Consider the following 19893-nt stretch of genomic DNA (forward strand, 5'->3'; position numbering starts at 1 on the left):
TTATGAACACCAATATTATACATGGGTTATTACAAGAGTCAATAAACATTTGACCAATTAACTATAGATAATGGACTTAGTTTTATGCAATGTAGTTATATTGAACTTTTTCTGAAGTAAGTCGCCTGCTGCATAGTTTTCTATACAGATGATATGTTTACTTTGTGATTAGGCCTGACCATGACCTGCTAGTTTGATTAAACAATCAGTTATGTGTATTGTCAGCATGTGATGGCTATAAGCCAATTGCAAACATATTTATAAAAAAAAAAGGCTGAACAATGTCTACACTGAGCAGACTCTTTGCTGGGTTTAAGGGCTAAATAGTAAGTTGTCATGTGGGGCAAGATTAGATAAAGGCATACAAACTAGGGTATGAGATATTAGGAATTATTTCTTAGCCTCTTAACCACAGGGTTGGGCTAAATAGCTATTCAAGACACAGGATATGTAAGGGATGAACTGTGCATATGAGATGTGGGGGCAAATGGCATCATTTCACTGACGTGAAAAAATATTTCATTGAAAACCCTCCCACTCAGCTATTTTAAAAAGGTAATCAGGCTTCCTCAGCATATCACATGAGTTATGGTATTATTTTGCGAATTGCCCCTTGGTACTTTATGGAGGGGAGACTTTTATTTAAATATAAAGGACGAGTGGCCAGTATTCGGTAGGGTCTATATAGCTTTACAAATTCAGAATCTTGCAATTATGATTTTAGAGCCAAAGGGGTAACTATATATTATAAAATTATAAAAGGTTAGAAAGTCAGTATTAAAAGCAAGTCGGTAAGATACACCTCTACACTACAGGCTGCACTCCATAGTAGGCCCACAGCTAAAAACTACACTGACAGAAAAAAAACTTAAAAAGAGGAGAACTTTTTATTTTTATTTTTTTCTACAATGCAAAATTGATCATTAAGAGGAGGAAGCAAATTATATTGCCAATATGTTAACTTTAATTTTCCACTTTTATGCAAGAAATAAAGAAGATAAAAATTCCTTTAAAAGGGAAGCCAGCTTCAATGCAGAAGAGGTCTTGTAATTAGTTTGGGTGGAAGGCATTTTTAGGATCACTCTTTTTTATGATCCATCATGTTCCATGACAGTCCACCAATGCAAACCAGGTGGTGGTCGCATTGCATTTTCATCGTCAACAGTGTAATTGAATGGGATTATTTTGACAATTTAAAACGCTTGAAATTTTACAAACAAATAGGCCTATATGTTAATAAATAATATAAATACAAGCTAAAACCATGGGATGGGGGTTCGATAATGAACCCCACAAAACTAACCGAGTATTTGGAAAATGCCATACGGCCGGGTGGTTTCATAAGCTGCCGGCTCTATCATGCCATTCGCCGCTTGCACCAAACCATCAATGATAAGAACATGCACACAGAAAAACCAAACATTAACTCCTATAACTTCCTGTCAACTCGTTAATTAATTACTCCAATTTGTTCTGTCTTTTTGTCTTTTATGCCTTTTAGGCTACCCTTAGTTCATTATTAATATAAAGAAATACACTGCAGTTTTTAGTTAATTAACTGCCATCCTACTTGCCTAAATACATGCACATTAATTTTATATTAATTTATATATTAATTCGCAATTTATACATAGCACATTATAAAGTGTATAAAGACTGATATTGTTCAATAGGCCTACATGTATATCAAGTGTACTCATATCAAAAATAGGCCCTGAAATTACATCGAATTTTTCCTGTTGAAAAAACAAAACTGATGTTTAAGATATCAGTTTAATAAATGACATTTTGAGTCATTTTTATCCATAAAACGATACAGGATATAGGATATTTTTACTTTGACTTTTAGGTCCATAAAGGTTTTAATCATGTTATCAATACACTCACATCTCATGCTGTGCTGATCTCCAGGAGGTCTGCAAATGTAAATCTAAGAACGCCTGATAACAAGGATACTGTCATTTTCTTTCGTTGATATGCTGTAGAAACTATTATAGGCCTGGCATATAACTTTTAATGTTATATTTCCTTCAAACCATAACTTTTAAAATTCTCACTCGTTTTCATTCGTTGAAACGGCAAAACATACTTTCTTTTTTTACAAATCGAATAACAGGTCTTACATATATTTTCACCATAAAAAGTTCCGCACAGTAATTCAAACCAATGCTAGTACCCCGTAATCTCTTTAGCATCTCCGAATTAGATAGCCAGCTCTTAGCTGGCGAAAATCAGAATCCCTCAAAGGGACAGGGACAATAAAATGTTTGTTTGTTGTTGTTGTTTTGGCCAAATAATTATTTTATTGTTTTGATTACGTTCGATAAATTTGGTTTTACCATAGACCACTTATCTTTCCTATTTTGGAGGTTGATGAAATGATGATAAAAGACATAATGTATGATTTTGGTAAAATTTTAATTGTTCTTCTTTTTTGTCAAAAATTACTATGATTACATAATATTACTACTACTAGTAACACTTTTCTGTCAAGGGGGTCTTCTGATCATTTTAACCTGAGACTAGTAAACCAACAGTCTCAGGTTTACTAGTCTCAGTTTTAACTAAGCGAAAATAATGAGGTAAAAAGTAAAAAACCGACTTAGCCTCTTAACTGTGGAGCTTTGGGGATCCCAGTTTTATTATAAAACTCTAAATTTTACTTTGGGGCTTAGTCCTTTACATGGTATTTCAGATAGCATTGGGCAATTACAATCATGTAAGAAGTGCAAATTTGAGCAAAATATGTAGCAAATGATAGCTTTACTATAAGGGACCGATTGTTATTTACGACAGGGGGGAATGGGTGTTTTGGCAAAAATATCGACAACAAATTTCGCGTTCCCCCCTCGCGTCCGCAAAAAAATTTCGCGTTCCCCCTTGTTTTCCCAATTTTCTCCATTTAAAATTTAACAATCCCCCCCTCCTGGTTCAACTAAAAATTTCAGGTTCCCCCTAAGACCCCCACAAAATTTCGTGTTCCCCCTAAATTTACCCATTCCCCCCCCCCTGCCATAAATAACGATCGCTCCCTAATTAATACCAGAAGATGGGAGAAATATCTCTTCTGCTTATCAAGCAGACCCCCCCCCCGATCCAAAACATAGCCTGGAGTGACTGTGAAGACTGCATGTATTATAAACACAAGTGTGTATAACTTTGTTTGCCAAGTTAAGGAACCTTTAATGTGTTTGAAGAGCATAATTATCTTTATCCATGGTTAAACAAACAACCATGAACAAGATCTTGTTCTGTTACATGTACTGCTCTGTAGTTAAAGTTTGGCAAGTTTACAGTTTCATTTGATTTTGTTTACTTACGTTTTTTAATTTCCATGTGTCATTCAACCTTTTTATTATCACTCGGCATGCAGGCAGTAGCGTAGCCAGCGGGGGGGGGGCAGAGTGCCCCCTGACAAAAAAATGAGAGAGAAAATCAGGAGGGCAAAGGAAAAGAAAAAGGGCAAGGAGCCCCTTTTCTAGCAAAATTCAGGGCCAAAATAGTGTAAAATACAAAAATTTTCCGCGCTACGCGCGCAAATTGTAACAATAAAGCCCTTTTTAGCCGGATAATGGGCGAAAATAGTGTAAAATACCATTTTTTCGCACTAATCGCGCGCACATCACTCCCAATAAGGCCCTTTTCGGGAAGCTCGAAGACATACAGTCTCTATGTATTGTATGATGCAACTGCAATTTTTTTCGTCTGTGCCCCCAAAATTTTATTTTGCCCCCCCCTGACCAAGAAAGCTGGCTACGAAAGAACAGTAGTTTTAGCTAGTATCCTTCAGATGTTATCAACTCAGACAATCCATAGAGACAAATTCGTCTGACATTTGGTTTGTAATGGAACATTTTCCAAATGCAAAACATGTAAAAAAACAACTCATGTCCGGATTTTTTTAGGCGGGGAGCATCATTTAATATAAATCATTTTTAATAATAATAATACCGGTAATATGCACTTCTTGATTTATGCTTTTGGATTTTTAAATGTATATGAGTCCCTCTTTCAAATTTTATATTTATGTGTAATCTCGCTATATCATAATTTTGCTGATACTTTGGTCAAAATTTACATTAAAATGATCAGAAAAAAACTATTATTGTCAAAATTTCTGTTTTTGGTGTCATGTTATTTATTGTATTTTTGGCGACAAAAAAGAAAAACCCACCCTATTCTACGGGCGGACCTTTCAACTTCAAGTATAGGGTCGGGTGTTTTTTGTACTTGTTTTTCTAGAGAGAGGCTATCTTAAAATTACGCTAAAATATCACCAAAATCTGAAGAATTTTTACAAACATATTTTCTATGATTTAAGCAAAATAAATGTCTTTTTTTTAATTCTCAAAAACACAAATTCCGGGTTGGTTGGGCCCGTAGAGAAGGGTTTTTTCGCAGCCTTTGATACTATTAATTTTTTTTTAAATTTGTAACATTTTATAAAACTTAACTAAATATTAACAAAAACTGATGCTAAACTTAAAATTTGTATCCATCATTGAAAATCAATCAATTCCGGAAATTAAACCTGTTATTAAAACCCCAAGCCACGATGGGTTGATTTGTTTTTAATACACAGAATAATATTTTCCCTCAGTTCATTAATACGGTAGCTACCCAAATCTGCTAAAAATATAAAAGCACACAGTAAATTTGAAAACATGCAGATAACACTTTGTACTGCATGGATGGTAGTATGTGTGCAATGTACCATGAACAAACAATTACGTAATAGTATTGACTTTTGTTGAACTTGTTGAATGAGTTAGAACTAAAAGGTCAGTCCAGAGAGTTTCTCTGCTCATACTAATTACTGTTTAAGTGGTAATTTTCGCGTACAGTTATTTTCGCGATTTGGAGTTACAGAGACATTTTTGCAATTGCTATTTTCGCGATGCTTAGTCTTGCCCTATACTTGCAATACATTATTATATATATTCGCGAGGTGTTAATTTCGTGGATGGAACTCCATTCGCGAAATCCGCAAAAATAAAACCTTAAATTCACACAGTGCGTTTGCTTTCTGTGAACTTGTTTTCATTAACTTCAGGTAGTGCACTTGATGAAACTTTCATTAATTGAGTCAAGAAACAGCTTATTTTCAGGGCAACCATTTTCTTGGGGGTGACTTCATTTAGAATCTACACCCCCTGTGTGAGAGACTAAAGTAATGTCTTCCATACAGGGTGTATATCTTTCAACTGGAATAGCCTAAAATGTGTATATCATATATATATATACCTGGTATATGGCCGGATTTACCTTTTGATGGTCCTGTGGGCAAGGCAACATGATTGTCGCAGATCTACTCACTCGAATGGCTTTACCAAGATTGCGCGCAAAGCGCGGCAATTTAACATTTTAATACTAAATGGGCCAAACTAGGGTTAATTTTGGTCTAAAATAGACCAAAAGGGAGATGCAAATTGTAAATTTTGTCACAACATATCTGTCAACTGAGCAGGGGAGGGAGTTCGCCACCCTGCGACTCTTTTTCTTTCCTACTAATAATTAGGGCTTACTCAACAAGAATGTTGGTTGTCATGGTCACCTGGGCTGTCAATCATGATGATTATAACTACTAGTACCACCAACTTGTGGGGGGGGGGGGGAGAAAACACCCCAACATACATGCACATTGACAAATTGCATTGAACTGGAAGAGAATGGAATTCCTGATATCTATTTGCACAAAAGGCTGGAAATCCCGACAAATTATTAACAAAACCATCTGGAATTCCAGCACCTCAATGGACAAAAATATGGATTATTTTGTTGACCAGAGGCAAAAAAGTCTGGAAATCCAACCAAGGATAAACACAATAAACCTGGAATTCCAAAACCCTCTATATGCCTTCAGACTAACAAAACGGTGGAAAAATCTGGAAATTTTGCGCCAAGCAAAGGCAGAATAGGCTGGAATTTGGAACAACATAAGTAGAATAGGCTGGAATTCCGAGCCCCAAAGACCACCAAAAAATCTGGATTTCCGTTGCCCTCTATAGGGGGGTGCATGTTTTATCTGGAATAGCCCAATTACAATTAAATGTCGGGTTATATCCCGGGGGTTATAATTATAAAGATCACGAACAGGTTTTTAAAACGTTTTTGTAAAATATTTTGGGCAAACATTTTTGCACTAATAACATACTGTTAGAATGTTTTGCATCGCGTTTAAAAAAATATTTTATGAATGTTATTTAAAAAACGTTTTTATTTTATACCCTTTATATAGCCCGACATTTACAACCTGTTTTTGTAAAACGCTGGGAATATATAGCAGGTTTGTTTCAAAAATTGATTTCAAACCTGATCATGACCATGTACTTTTTGTTGTTCTTCAATTTACCAAATACAATGTTAATAAGAGGCATCAACTTGTACATACAATACCGTAAGTAATGGCCAAATAGGCCCTATAACAGTACAAAAATAACGATAAAAGTAAAAATAACTGATACAACTTTAGAAACAGACAAAATTAAAAAACAATCTGGATCATTCTAGATTTAATTATGTCAACGGACTATACGTCAATTCACCGTACACCGGCCATGTTCGGACTAACATTTTTACGCTTTCAAAAGAATTGTACAAAATCTCAAAAAATATGCAATTTTTCGTTTTGATTTTCGATCTTACAACCTCAATAAAATTGGAACTAGAGTTAAAACAGAGTTAAACATGTAGTTTAACTAATAAATGGCCAAATATGTCCTACAAAGCTATAATAATGATAAAATAAAATAACATGTGCTTTGTTGTTCTTCAATTTGCCAATACAGTGTTAAATTTCTATCAACTTGTACACGTGTGAAAATACAAATCTAGGTTAAATCAGTAATGCCAAATATGCCCTACAACGCTACAATAATGATGAAAATAAACTATGCCTATACGTTCTAATTCACCATACACCATGTTCGAACTGGTACATTTTTACGCTTTCAAAATCTCTGGAATTGGAATTGGAACAAGAGTTAAAACTGAGTTTTCCTAGGTTAACTAAAAATGGCCAACTGAAATAGGTCCTCAAAATAACATGTGCTTTGGTGTTCTTCTATTTACCACTATAATGTTACATGTCATCTTCAGTAAGGGACATCAACAAGTTGTACATGTATACATCTTCTCTGATGTATACAATACTAGCATAAAATGTGTAAAATACAAAGTCAACTAAGTAATGACCAAACGGGCCCTACAACGCTATAATAATGATAAAATGAAAACAAATAACTGATACAACTTTAGACACAGACAATATAATATTATTTAAAAACAATCTGGATCATTTTAGATTTAACGAATTGTGTCAATGCCTAAACGATCTACAAGAATTCAAAAATAATTTCAAAATAATTGTACAAATCACAAATGCAATTTTTCGTTTCGATATTTGATCTTGCATCCATAATGAAATTGGAACAAGAGTTAAAACTGAGTTGTCCTAGTTTAACTAAAAAATGGCCAATAGGTCCTAAAAAGCTATAAAAATTATAAAAATAAAATAACATGTGCATTTGTAGTCTTTGTAGTTCATCAGTTTACCAATACAATGTTAAATTTCATCTTCAGTAAGTGGCATCAGCTTGTACATACAATAACATAAAATGTGTGAAAATACAAGGTGAGCAAATAACTGATAGCCTACAACTTTACACACATAAATTATAAATAAACAATCAGGATCGGTCTAGATTTAACTAAATTTTCAACGGACTATGCCTCCCGGGGGGGGGGGCACTTCAATATGAAATGGATATAGGTGTAGGGCTGGCACTTTCGCAGTAAGGGGCATTCGGTGAGAGCAAAATGTAAAAAATATGGGGTCATTGGGTGAGAGCATGATTTTTGGCATTCGGTGAGAGCAAAATGTAAAAAATATGGGGTCATTGGGTGAGAACATGACAAAAAACAGCGTCAAAAAACATCGAAATTTGAATTTTTTGTTCAAAAAAGCTTCAAATTCCTTTGTTTTTTCAAAAATAGGTAACAAAATCAGTGAAAAATGAAAGTTGCTGTTCAAATTGAAAAATAAGGGTCTTTGGGTGACAGATCAAATAGAAAAATAAGGGGTCTTTGGGTGACAGAACATGTGTTCGTAAAAAAAATATGGGGTCTTTGGGTGAGAGCGACGCTGAAAAAGGGGGTCTTAACAGCCCTACATACGCGTCACCTCCAAAGTGGGAGTGCCCCCCCCCGGGCTATGCCTATACGTCCTAATTCACCGTACATGTTCCAACCGGTACATTTTTACAAAAGAATTTTACAAAATCTCAAATGCAATATTTCGTTTCGAATTTCGATCTGAATTACAACCATAATGAAATTGCAACATGAGTTAAAACTGAGTTGTCCTAGGTTAACTAAGAAATCACCAAATGTGCCCTACAACGCTATAATAATGATAAAACTAAAACAAACAACTAGAAACAGCCACAGAAAATATTAAAAAACAATCTTGATCATTCTAGATTTTTAAAACTAAACTAGGGCACAACAGCGGCGGAACAGAGGAGCCAGTGGCTCCCCCCAACACACACTTTATCAACTCGGCCTGTCCTCCCACCGTAATCAAACCCATAAAGTGCTGTGTGTCACAGTCACATGCCTGGGTGAACATAAATAATTAATTCTCTTATTATACACCCTGAAGAAAGTACAAAAATGATGCACCAAATGGCTTCAATTGGACCTTCATTTTGGACAATTTTCTCACTTCTGAGGGAAAATTTCCCCTTCAGACATCCCCTGTTCGCTTCTGTTTTGGTCACCCAACACTGTATTGTGGAGCAATAATTCATACAATAATAGTGAAAACGAATGGCTTTCATTTGGCCTCATTTCACCAATAATGTGCCTTCAATAATTTTGTTTCTCACTTCTCCTAGGCACAATCACCCTTAGACACCCAGCTTTGACGTGGCGGGACGCAAAGCGGCCATTATTTACATGTTACTTTATTCTACATCCGACACTGACTCCCTCCCCCACACCCCCACCGCACACCCACCCCTCCCCCCACACACACACTTTCAAAATCGGTCCGACGTCGCCGTTGATTTGTCAACGATATGTGTACACGTCCTAATAGTAGTACACCATATTCGGACTGATATACGTTTTTACCTTTCAAAAGACTTGTACAAATCTAAAATGCAAATTTTCGATTTCAAAAAATGCCGTATCTTACAACCATAATAAAATTGGAACAAAAGTTAAAATTGAGTTTTCCTGCGTTAACAAAAAAATGGCCAAATAAATGTAGGTCCTACAATGCTATAATAATGATAAAAGTTATAAAGAAAGATGCACCATTTTACATTGTGGATAATGTATACAAGTACATTAAATATTTACAATTTAACCATATCAAAATGTAAACTGATCAAATTAGGTTGTGGACGTTTATCCATAAAAATATGTTAATTTATTTTCTTTCTTATTTAAAGGAGTATTTCGTGATCCTAGCATCCTCTTTTTATGACATTTTTCAGTACATATCCACGAAAAAAGCATATTCCCAAAATTTCAGTTGATTCCGATTTTGCGTTTACGAGTTATGCATGATTATGTGTATTACACTGCTCCATAGACAATACGTTGTAATTTCGTTCTGGGGCACCAGAACAAAATTCAAATTTCATGATATCTTTGCTAAACGAATTAATCTGCAAGAAATATTTTGTACATAAACATTATGTAGCCAGAGTATTTCAGTGATATAAAAATCTCAACTTGTTTTGAGAAAAGTCGGGGGATGAGGCTGTGGATCACGAAATGCCCTTTTAAACTGATTACAATCATAACATAACCAATTGCAAATGTGTGAATTAACAGAAATTATTAACTGTCGGCCTCCGGTAATTAGAATAACATTAGTACATCTTGTAACAATGTTTTGCTTATAACACGTGTTATTCTATAAATAACTGATACACTTATAGAACCATCCCCATTCCCCACCGACAACATTTAAACAAAAACTGGATCATTCAAGAATTAACTTAATTTGTCAGTGGCATGCCTACATGTCCTAATACACCATATTCGGACGGGTACATTTTTTTTACCTTTCAACAGAATTTTCTACAATCTCAAATGCAAAATGAAAACTGCCAAATCTGATAACCATAGTACAATTTGAAAAACGGTTTAATCAAACAGAATGAGTAGAAGAACATTATAAACATATGGATCTACCCCTTATTATAATAGTTGTCAGCACTACTATCACCTGTATTAAATGTTTACTAAGAATGATCAAGCTATGTACAGTATACATGTAAAATCAGTTATTTAGCCGATCTTGTGGAATGGTTTCAATAATTGATTGAAAAAAAGACACACTAACTGCTAAATATGTATACATCCAAGCAGCTTGAACTACAAATTAGCCCCTGATAGAGGGCAGGGCTTGAAGAATGAGGAAAATTATGGGTTAAAGGTTTTAAGAAGTAGAATATATATTCTATGGTGTCAAGGTCAGTGGGCTTTGTTGCCTTGCGGGGCCCTTCTATATTGAGCTCTTTTGGAGTGTGTAGTCGTCGTATGGTAGTCTCCGGCCTCGGGTCTGCCAGCCCTGCGGCCTTGGATTTTTTTTATTGCCACTGGGGGCCCAGTATCAACAAAACATCCAAGGCCGCAGGGCCGGAGACACCCATACGACGACTAAACACTCAAGTGAGTTCCAATATAGAAGAAAGCCCACTGATCTTGACAGCATAGAAATGTGAGGACATCAAAATTGTCCTCACATTGTACATGTAGTATAGAATAATGTCCTTACTTGTAATACTATATAATGCAATATAACTATACATGATGTACATAGGGTTGACATCCTCGGTTGCCGGTGCGGCACTTGCTCGTACTAGTGGTGAGGATTCTCATGTGCACCATTTAAACAAGTGAAACTATGAGAGTGACTTTCAGATGAGTGAATAGGCTCGAAGAGTCACTAATGTCCACTTGAAATAGATATAACAAATAATTATGCTATTACATCACATACATGTAATATCATCGTTGGTAACCATGGTAACTCGTGGGTAGACGTGTTTACCGCCTAGATTTTCCTACCAATCGACAGTAATTGCGTACAGCATTACTTGTATGTTTACAAACAATCATCTAAACATGGCCATTAAAACTGAGACATATAAAGTATAGAACGGTTACGATTTGAAAAAGCTAGTAACAAACCAATCATTAGTTATTAAAATGTAGGTACTTATTATAATGCAACCGCTCTCGTGAAGTGTTGATTCAGGCAATGACTTTTACTCTCCTCGTATCATTGTATTTCCCTGTTCGTTATATGTACAATACATATAAGCCTCATATACTATACATTGTACACAATAGTGCCTATAGTAAACTTCTGTTGCCTACAAAGGTAGCAAAACATTGTCTAATCTTAATCTAAAGATCTTTGTGATTGATTAAGCAAAATGCCATTCCAGCATTCTGTCCATTCCACGACACTGGTTCACACTGACACGAGCATTGTGTCTATAACGAAAAGGAACAACCTTGTTGGAGTTGCCACGTCGGAAGTCACGCAGCTGTAGCCCTTCACTTTGCTTCACTGTCTGAAATGTCGGCGGTTTTGTAGACTGCGAATCTTTGTTAACTGCCAGATATTCCGCTCTTAGGTAGCTAACAAACCAACTCATGTTGTTGAAGTATTCTTGCAAGAAATAATACTCTTGATAAGTATCTTTCCTGCATTCCTTGATCATTGCCCACGGATTTGCAAGTCTTATTATCATCTCCATGTCATCACTGTGGGTATCAAACACTGCCAAACGTCTACACGAAGCAGTGAACACATCATCATCACGATCAATATAGGGACCGATAAAATACCAATTCCAGTGTTGCGTAATGATCGTTGAGCACTTGTTCTTACGATTAAGAAGCGGCTTCATCGCCTTCAACAAAGCTGGTGTTCCTGAAAAGTCAGCAATGTTTGATGTGAATATGCGATCAAATTGGTACGATTCTATGTTGAAATGTGCCGATAAGTTGAGACAGTTGCATATAATGATGGATACATGTTGAGCCCCAGCCTTTATACTTGCGATAGTCCGTTTGATCTGATCTGATATGAAGGAATGAAACATCACAACAATGGACTTGTTGTAATGGTGCTTCTTCACTTTCAGGTAATCCCATTCACTAAATGCCATCAGATGATATTCGATGCAATAAACAAATCTACCAGACATAAGGATACGTGTGATTGCTGGGGTAGCGTTCACATGGGAGTCTTTCCCCTGTGTAAACAAGTAACCCGTCAATGTGGGATTGTCATACGTAAGACTACAGGCATTCACACCTGGAATGAAATTGCCGTGTTTATCATACTCATCATACGATGGAATCAACTCACTTGGCAATCCCTTACGGTACATTCTCTGACCTTCTTCCAATTCTTGATATTGGTACAACAATCTCTTGCGCTGTTCTTGGAGATCAATGTAATTTGGATAACCCTTCCTACATTCCAACTCAAGCCACCCTTTCCATACCGGTCGCATGACAATCATATCTATTTTGGTCAGAAGTTTTAAGGCTCCTCCAGTAACCTTATTAAGATCATCAGCTGAAAGACCTAGGAGCGCTCTCAAGCAATCTACCAAAAACTTGTAGTCTTCTTCAGACAAATGAAGAGAGTACCAGATGGTGGTGATTCTTTCTGCAATGTTGGGGTCATCAGAGTACATTATCATCATGTACAGTTGTAGTACATTTCTAGCTTGCACATATGGATCGAAATCGTTGAGAACGGTGTGCAAGGTGCCTTTGAACTCGTTCGGTAAAGACGCAACTGTATGAATCCAGTTTCTAAGATTACCGCAACCTGCAGACAGAATGGAATAACTCCCTTCCAGTGGATCTTGCTTTGATGTCTTTGCTGACTTTACATCCTCACTGCATAATTCATTGCCAGGTAAATTCAACAAATCAATAGCAAGTGCATTGCCGATATAGTATGGACATCTCATTACCTGGTTCTGAAGATTAACCTTGAGTGATGCAACTGCTGCTTTGATTTCTCGTATGCATTTTTGACAACTTGGTTTGTGCTCTTTCCAGTGTTGACGTTGACAGGTTTCTCCGCAGTACCAGGCATTGCAACACGCCGTACACTGGTGATAAACAAAACAAAAAAGAAAACCGAAATTAAGATTATTATCCACTTGGGAGAAACCAAAAGTAATATTGAATTGACCTACTTGGTATAGTCTTTCCTGCTATGTTGCCTGGCACGCATCATCACAATTTCCATTGTTTTTTGCCTGGCAGTATGCACGCGCATCATATTTTGTTCAAGGCTTGTGCTTTTAAAACTATCGCCACATCATAAGAATGCTATTGAACAGTGTAGTGGTTGTATGCAGTTCACTCAAGCATATCCATATACCAGTCCCTTGCATTGGTTGATATAAACATTGAGGTCAACTCATCTATAGGCAATTAACATTTTCTGCATCTATATTGCACACACAATTGTACAGCTAATAGTGTTATACCTGGTAGCTATTGCAGATAGATCCTTCTTGCGAAAGCAATTGATTCCATTCATTGCTGTAACAACTGAAATCTGATAACTGCTTCAGGCAAGTGTTTAAAATTTCTCAGTCATTGACCAGGCTGATAAATTTTCCAAATTGCGAAGGAGAGTGAGGGGGGAGGAGCGGGTGGAGGAGAGGAGATAGGAGGGAAGAGGAGAGAAAGATAGCAAGTAGAAGAAGGAGGAATTGACCGAGGTTCCCAATTTCACTGTTACCAAGTACTTTTTTCAAACTCATTTCTATTCAGCTTATTTTAATTTTTTCCATTTATTGATCATACTGATAAAGTTTGCAAATTGAGAGTAATAGTTCAAGAGATTTCAGCTCATATGCACTACAATCGTGCAAATTAATGTGTTAAAGTTGCCATATTTGGCAGAGTTATAGTACTTATAGAGGTGATTAATCTAGGCTGTGGACTGGAACCATTTCAACAGCACCCCTCATTTAGTGGAAAAAGGTCATTGAACTTTGAAAAGGAGGTCAAGTTCAAAGTTATTCAAACTTGCTCAGCCTCAAACCCACACCATCGTCATCCTGTGGCCAAAAGGATTCAGAAAAAGTATACTTTGACCTATCTATGACGTGCGGTTATGCCGTAATGGGCAAAAATGTAACATAAACATTGTGACGTCATGTCTAACTTTGGCTCTGCAGGGGGCAAAAATGAATATTTGTCTGATTTTGTTGAAATTGGTCTCAAATTATTCGTCTCATTACAACAAAGGAGAAAAAGAATAGCCATAACTCTGTAAGAGTATTAAGGGGTACTACACCCTAGCCAATTTTTTTATTTTTGCATTTTCTCAAAAATTATAGCACATTGGTGACAAGTAAGATATGTATATTATAGGGCAAGGACTACAACTACTGCATTGAAAATTCAGCAACTCAAGGCAAGTAGTTATTGATTTATTGATCAAATATTGGTTTTCCCTCATTTTTGACTGTAATTCCACAACAGTTGTCTGTGCTGAAATAAAATTTCCATCCAGTGTAGCAGTTGTAGTCCTTGCCCCTATAATATACATATCTTACTTGTTACCAATGCTCTATAATTTTTGAGAAAAATGCAAAAATAGGCACAAAATTGGGCAGGGGTGTAGTACCCCCTTAACCAGGTAACAACAATTGTCACGGTCAAATTGACTCGATATAGAATTCAATGCGACTCAGTGGATATTGTCCTATTTTGCTTTATTACCAAGGTAACGAAATATCCTGCAGAGTGCAGAGGGAAACTATTCTTTTTCTGATTTCTCATGACAAAACAAATAGTTTGAGACCATTTTCAACAAAATCAGAGCAATTTTCATTTTCGCCCCCTGTGGAGTCCAATCAATTTTGAACTTAACCACTGTGTAAAAGTTCAGTGACCTTTTCCCACAAAATATGGGTGCTGTTGAAATGGCTCCATAGCCTATAATGATTAGCTCTATAAGTACCGTATCTCTGCCAAATATAGCAAATTTAAAATGATTTGCACTATGGTTACGGCAATCTATTGGACTATAAAATATCACACACATTAAGCACATAAAGAAAGTTCAAAAATTATAAGATGACAAAAGAACAATTCAAAAGATAACAAAGAAAGACAAAAAAGAAATCAAAAACACCAACAGACTAAATAAGTGCATGAGGGAAGAGACAGAAAGAGATTGGGCTGAAAGCAAAAGGAGAGGGAGGGGAAAAGAAGAAGAGGGAGACACGCATGATGCTTTTAGTCTCAAATCTTTTTTAAAGTGTCACATAAATATGGACCAGTCTAACATCAAACTTGAGTTCGACCTGCTGTAGGCCTATCCTGCCAGTAAAATCTAATAATACGATGAGAGACATGAGCAAGAAGGGCGCTTAACATTTCAAACACAGGTTTTCCACATATCTTGTCTTATCCAGCTTTTATTGACAGATATGAGTATGATATGTAACAATGAGATCAAGTCATAGATCAAGTCACAAAATCACTTGCGCTGTTGTTTCTGAACGATAAACTCCCAGAAACTTAAGATATAAATAAAAAAAGACCCTTACTATGAGTATTATGACTCAAAACGAAAAGGTTATCAAATATTTTGAGTGCAAAGCCGTTATTTGTTAGTATGGTCGCTGCTTGCACTCAGTGAATTGCCTAGGACATTTCATGGATTATATACAATCAGTTTATAGTAATTTGGTATTCACCATTTGCATAGTGGCATGAAGAAAAAATTGAAATAATAATTGTGCAGGCCAGAAAGACTATCTCAGTTTGAGCCATCATCAGCATCAATCTGCTGCAGAGCAGGCTACAACAAACTTTCTTCAACTGTTGTGATCTTGGGCAAGCAAAGCAATCCCACTTGGCTGCAGAATCCCTCCAGTATCTCCCAGGAGGCACTGGACATACTGCAAGCACAGTGTGGGCGGCCATCCCGGCCTCCCCATCCCATGTGGTGGAACACAAAGGGCACCCTCTTTCACCTGCCTGTTGTCTGCAAGATGCAGCACATGGCCAAGAAACCCGAGTCGATGAATCCTGACTCCGGCAACCAGTGGAACGGCGCTGGTCAGACTGCAGATTGTATCATCTGGAATCCGATCCACATGCTTCATGTCCAGCATGACTCTGCAGCAAGATGACACTGTTGCAAAGGCACTGATCTTGCCCTCCGTGCTCCGGTGACCACCTACGACACGCACCTGCAGAGAAAGACATCAACACATGCTATCCCAAACAGCTTGTCTCCTGCCCCTCCAAAGGCACCCATTCTCCAAAATGCTGCCCAAGCCAGTGCCCCTCTTCGCTCCAGTCTCCAACACCAGAGCCCACCCAAGCATTTGAAGTCAGCGACATGGTTGACGGCACCACCACAGATCCCAAGCGCTGGCCGTGGGCATCACAGCACGCAGTCACACATTCTTTCCCAGGCGCGCCGATGACAAGGCTCAGACCCGTCGCTGCAGCTGCAGTTCCGGGCATGGAAGATTCCAACAGGGCAATATCATCAGCAAAATCCAGGCCACTCAGCATCCCAGCAGGACATCTTCCCGACTGATGCAGGCAGGCAACCAGCATCAATTTCAGAAGTTGACCTCTTCAGATGGCAGTCTACCCCGTGGAGCACCTGCATAGCATTGATCAAAACCTTTGGTATTCCATAATGCCGCAGCACTGAAAACATGATGGACCAGCTGATGTAAGGTTTTTTTGAAGTCCACAAAAGGGACTGTCAAGGGAAGTTGGTACTCCTTGAAGCCTTCCAATATCTCCAGTTCGGGCCAGAAAGTCTCAACTCATATCATGAGTTGAGGCTTTCTGGCTAACTGCAATTTGGTATGGAGATGAGGCTATTAAGTAGAATTGTTCTATATCTGCAATATGAAGTTTGATTGGAAGAATCTGTGGTTGCTGGTGATTATTTTGGTACTAAAATTTCAAAATGGCCAAAAAGTGAAAGTTCACCACAAAATAAGATAATGATTTACAAGCCTAGAGGTTTGTCATTGCACGTTTTATATATCAAGAGTTGTGCAGTTCAAATTACAAACAGGCAAAACATTTAAAAAAATTATAACTATTTTAGGGAAATAATAAATATCAAATGTTACAACATAACTTAAACCCGTACCTCTTTTAGTTGCCCAGACTCTTTGCAGCATTTTGGATTTGAGCATTGTTTCGGTTTCCATTCTGCACATTGCGGCTTGTGTCTCCACTGATCACGAAAACGACATATTTCGCTGCAGTACTTAGCTTCACCGCAAACATCACAAGGAACTTCCTTTTCGATTGGGTTTTCACATCGCCAACAGCAACCAAGTTGGACATCCATTACCGTATATCTAATATTAGGAATAATAAACACACAAAATAATCAACTAGATGGCATAGCTGTGTTTGAGCAAACACGGATATCTATGCCCGTGTGTTCCACCCTAACAAACCTTAACCCACCACGACACCCCTTAGCCTGCCCACCCTAGCACCCTTCATGAAATTTGCCACATTTTGGTACTAAGGATGATACACTTTCGACAACATTTGAGCATTTTTATGCTAATTAGCTAATTTGCATATAACTCAAAACAGAAGCGTCCAATGAAAAAATAAAGCTCCTATGTGTTGTTGCTCATGAAATTTGCCACATTTTGGTACCAATGACGATACACTTTGAACAAGACTTAGTATTTTTATGCTAATTAGCTAAATTTTATACATATTGGTCCCTGTAGCTTATGACCTTTGACCTCTGGGTCGAGGCTATCACAGAAATATCTAAGGGTCACGGGCCATCATTGTTCCAAGTATGAAACCTGTGGGGGCGGTAGTTCTTGAGCTAGAGCTATTTCAAATTCATATTGCCCCCTGTAGTCTGTGACCTTTGACCTCTGGGGTCGAGGGTACCCTAGGAATTTTCTTGGGGTCATGGGCCATCATTGTACAAAGTATGGACCCGAGGCTGCTTTAGTTCTTGAGCTAGAGGAGTGCAAAGAAGTGGTCTTAAGGAGAAGGAGAAGAAGGCGAAGACGAAGGAGAAGACTAATAAACACAACAAATACAATATCTATGCCCCATTTCACGGGCATAGATAAAATGCCATTGATATAATTATGCAGAGAACATGAAACAGACTTGTACAATTGATAGGAGCATAGCGGTTTTTTTTTATAATGCCACTTCCGATGCTGATCGGCAGAGCGACTGATGACAGGCCTAATCGATAAATCGCTAGCCATTATGTGGACAGTGCCATAAACAAAAGACCTATGACCTAAAGACCCTTTTTTAAGTCAATGTCCACGTAATGGCATACTGACTGAGCGTCAACAAAACATAAAATCACTAAGTCATATATTTACCATCCTAATCTTTTACACTCCTGTTTTTAATAAGTCAATCGCACAATAGGGTTTGGGGCTATTGCGCTATTGACTGGTTGAAAAAAGTGAAAGATTAGGTTGACGAATATAATGACCTGTGATTTTGGTTTTTCACATGTTAGACCAGGCTGTAGATGAGCTAGGTGTCACTTGGAGCGTAAACTTATCCCATATGGTTTTTCTAGATTAGAATTTCATGAGGAATAAGAATATCTTGGGTAACAAGCCCCTATCCTGAACAGGCTCCCACAAAAGGGGGTTCTTTCCGGGGGTCCATTTTTTAAGGATAAAATATCATAAGTTACGTTTAAACACAATAGTGTAGAGCAAACTCTTATAAATCTCATAATGTACACCCAATTAGTAAATTAAGCCCAACATATTTGATGTGGTAACAATCTGGAGGGTGGAAGAGTAGTAGGGGGTCTCTAAAGGACCCCTATTTCCGGGGGGTCCATTTTAAAGGAAAACATACCCTAAGTTACGCTTAAACACAAAATAGTATAAAGTACACTCTTTTTAATGCCAAGATTGAACCCACTTATTTAAATAAGCCTTTTATATTTGATGTGGTAACAATATGGGGGTGGGGTGTAGAAGGGGGTCTCTAAATGGCCCCTATTTAAAAACAACACCAGTAAAATTTGCCTAAAGTTTATTCTTTGTTTGGTATGACCAGATTTTTATGAAGATTAAGTATATCTTGACCAAGAAAGTCAAACTCCTTCATACAAACATCCAGCCACCAACTCCCCACCCCACCCCACCCCCAAACAGGGGGGTGCCATTCAAACGTTATGAGCATTTTGAGAATATAATGTGTAATAATGTATGATACTGTAATTTCAAATAATTATGATGCAACACATCTTACAACCTAAAATCAAAATTAATGTTGATATATAATTATTCCAAAACTCGATGGCAACAATACTGTGTGTGTGTGTGGGGGGAGGGGGGGGGGCTTGGAAGAGGAAGTCTCTGAAGACCCCATATTTAATAGACGAGATGGGGTCTTTAGTCTTTAGGGGAATCTCATATTATACGGTTCCAAGCATTTGGGTCCGTAATTTGTAGGAAAATACTTCATACCATTATGTTACCCTTTGGTTCAAATAGGGCACAAATACTTGTTTGTACTATAAAGTTTGCTTTAAAGTTCTACCAATTATGCTTACTTAATCCTCTGTATCGCTTTCATCGCTGTTGCCTACAAAGTCTTCACAATCATGATCTATAAACAGTTCTTGCATATCATCAGGCATAACCTTCTCGAGCCATCTCAGTTCTAGTGATTCTGTCCATGTCAGCAATGTTTCCAGCCTCATAACTACAAAGGACTGCTGAGCGCCATTCTCTAGCGATAAAGTTTGATCTCAAAATATAAAGTCTCAGTGTATGCTGGTATGGTGGTAGCAATGACACATCAGTGATCTTG

The 19893-nt window shown here is 37.4% G+C and overlaps 1 protein-coding gene across 1 annotated transcript; it reads right to left on the reverse strand.

The window, feature by feature from the left end:
- Positions 1-10459: 10459 nt before the first annotated feature.
- LOC140159592 (uncharacterized) lies at positions 10460-19656 on the reverse strand. The gene is made up of 3 exons (XM_072183084.1): positions 19634-19656; positions 17204-17417; positions 10460-13163 (listed from the first exon to the last, which is right to left on the reverse strand). The coding sequence occupies exons 1-3, from the start codon at positions 19654-19656 to the stop codon at positions 11451-11453; spliced, it is 1950 nt and encodes a 649-aa protein (XP_072039185.1). The 3' UTR covers positions 10460-11450.
- Between the last annotated feature and the right edge of the window lie 237 nt (positions 19657-19893).

The sequence above is a fragment of the Amphiura filiformis genome, chromosome 8 (assembly GCF_039555335.1).
Source record: "Amphiura filiformis chromosome 8, Afil_fr2py, whole genome shotgun sequence".
Classification (NCBI taxonomy): domain Eukaryota; kingdom Metazoa; phylum Echinodermata; class Ophiuroidea; order Amphilepidida; family Amphiuridae; genus Amphiura; species Amphiura filiformis.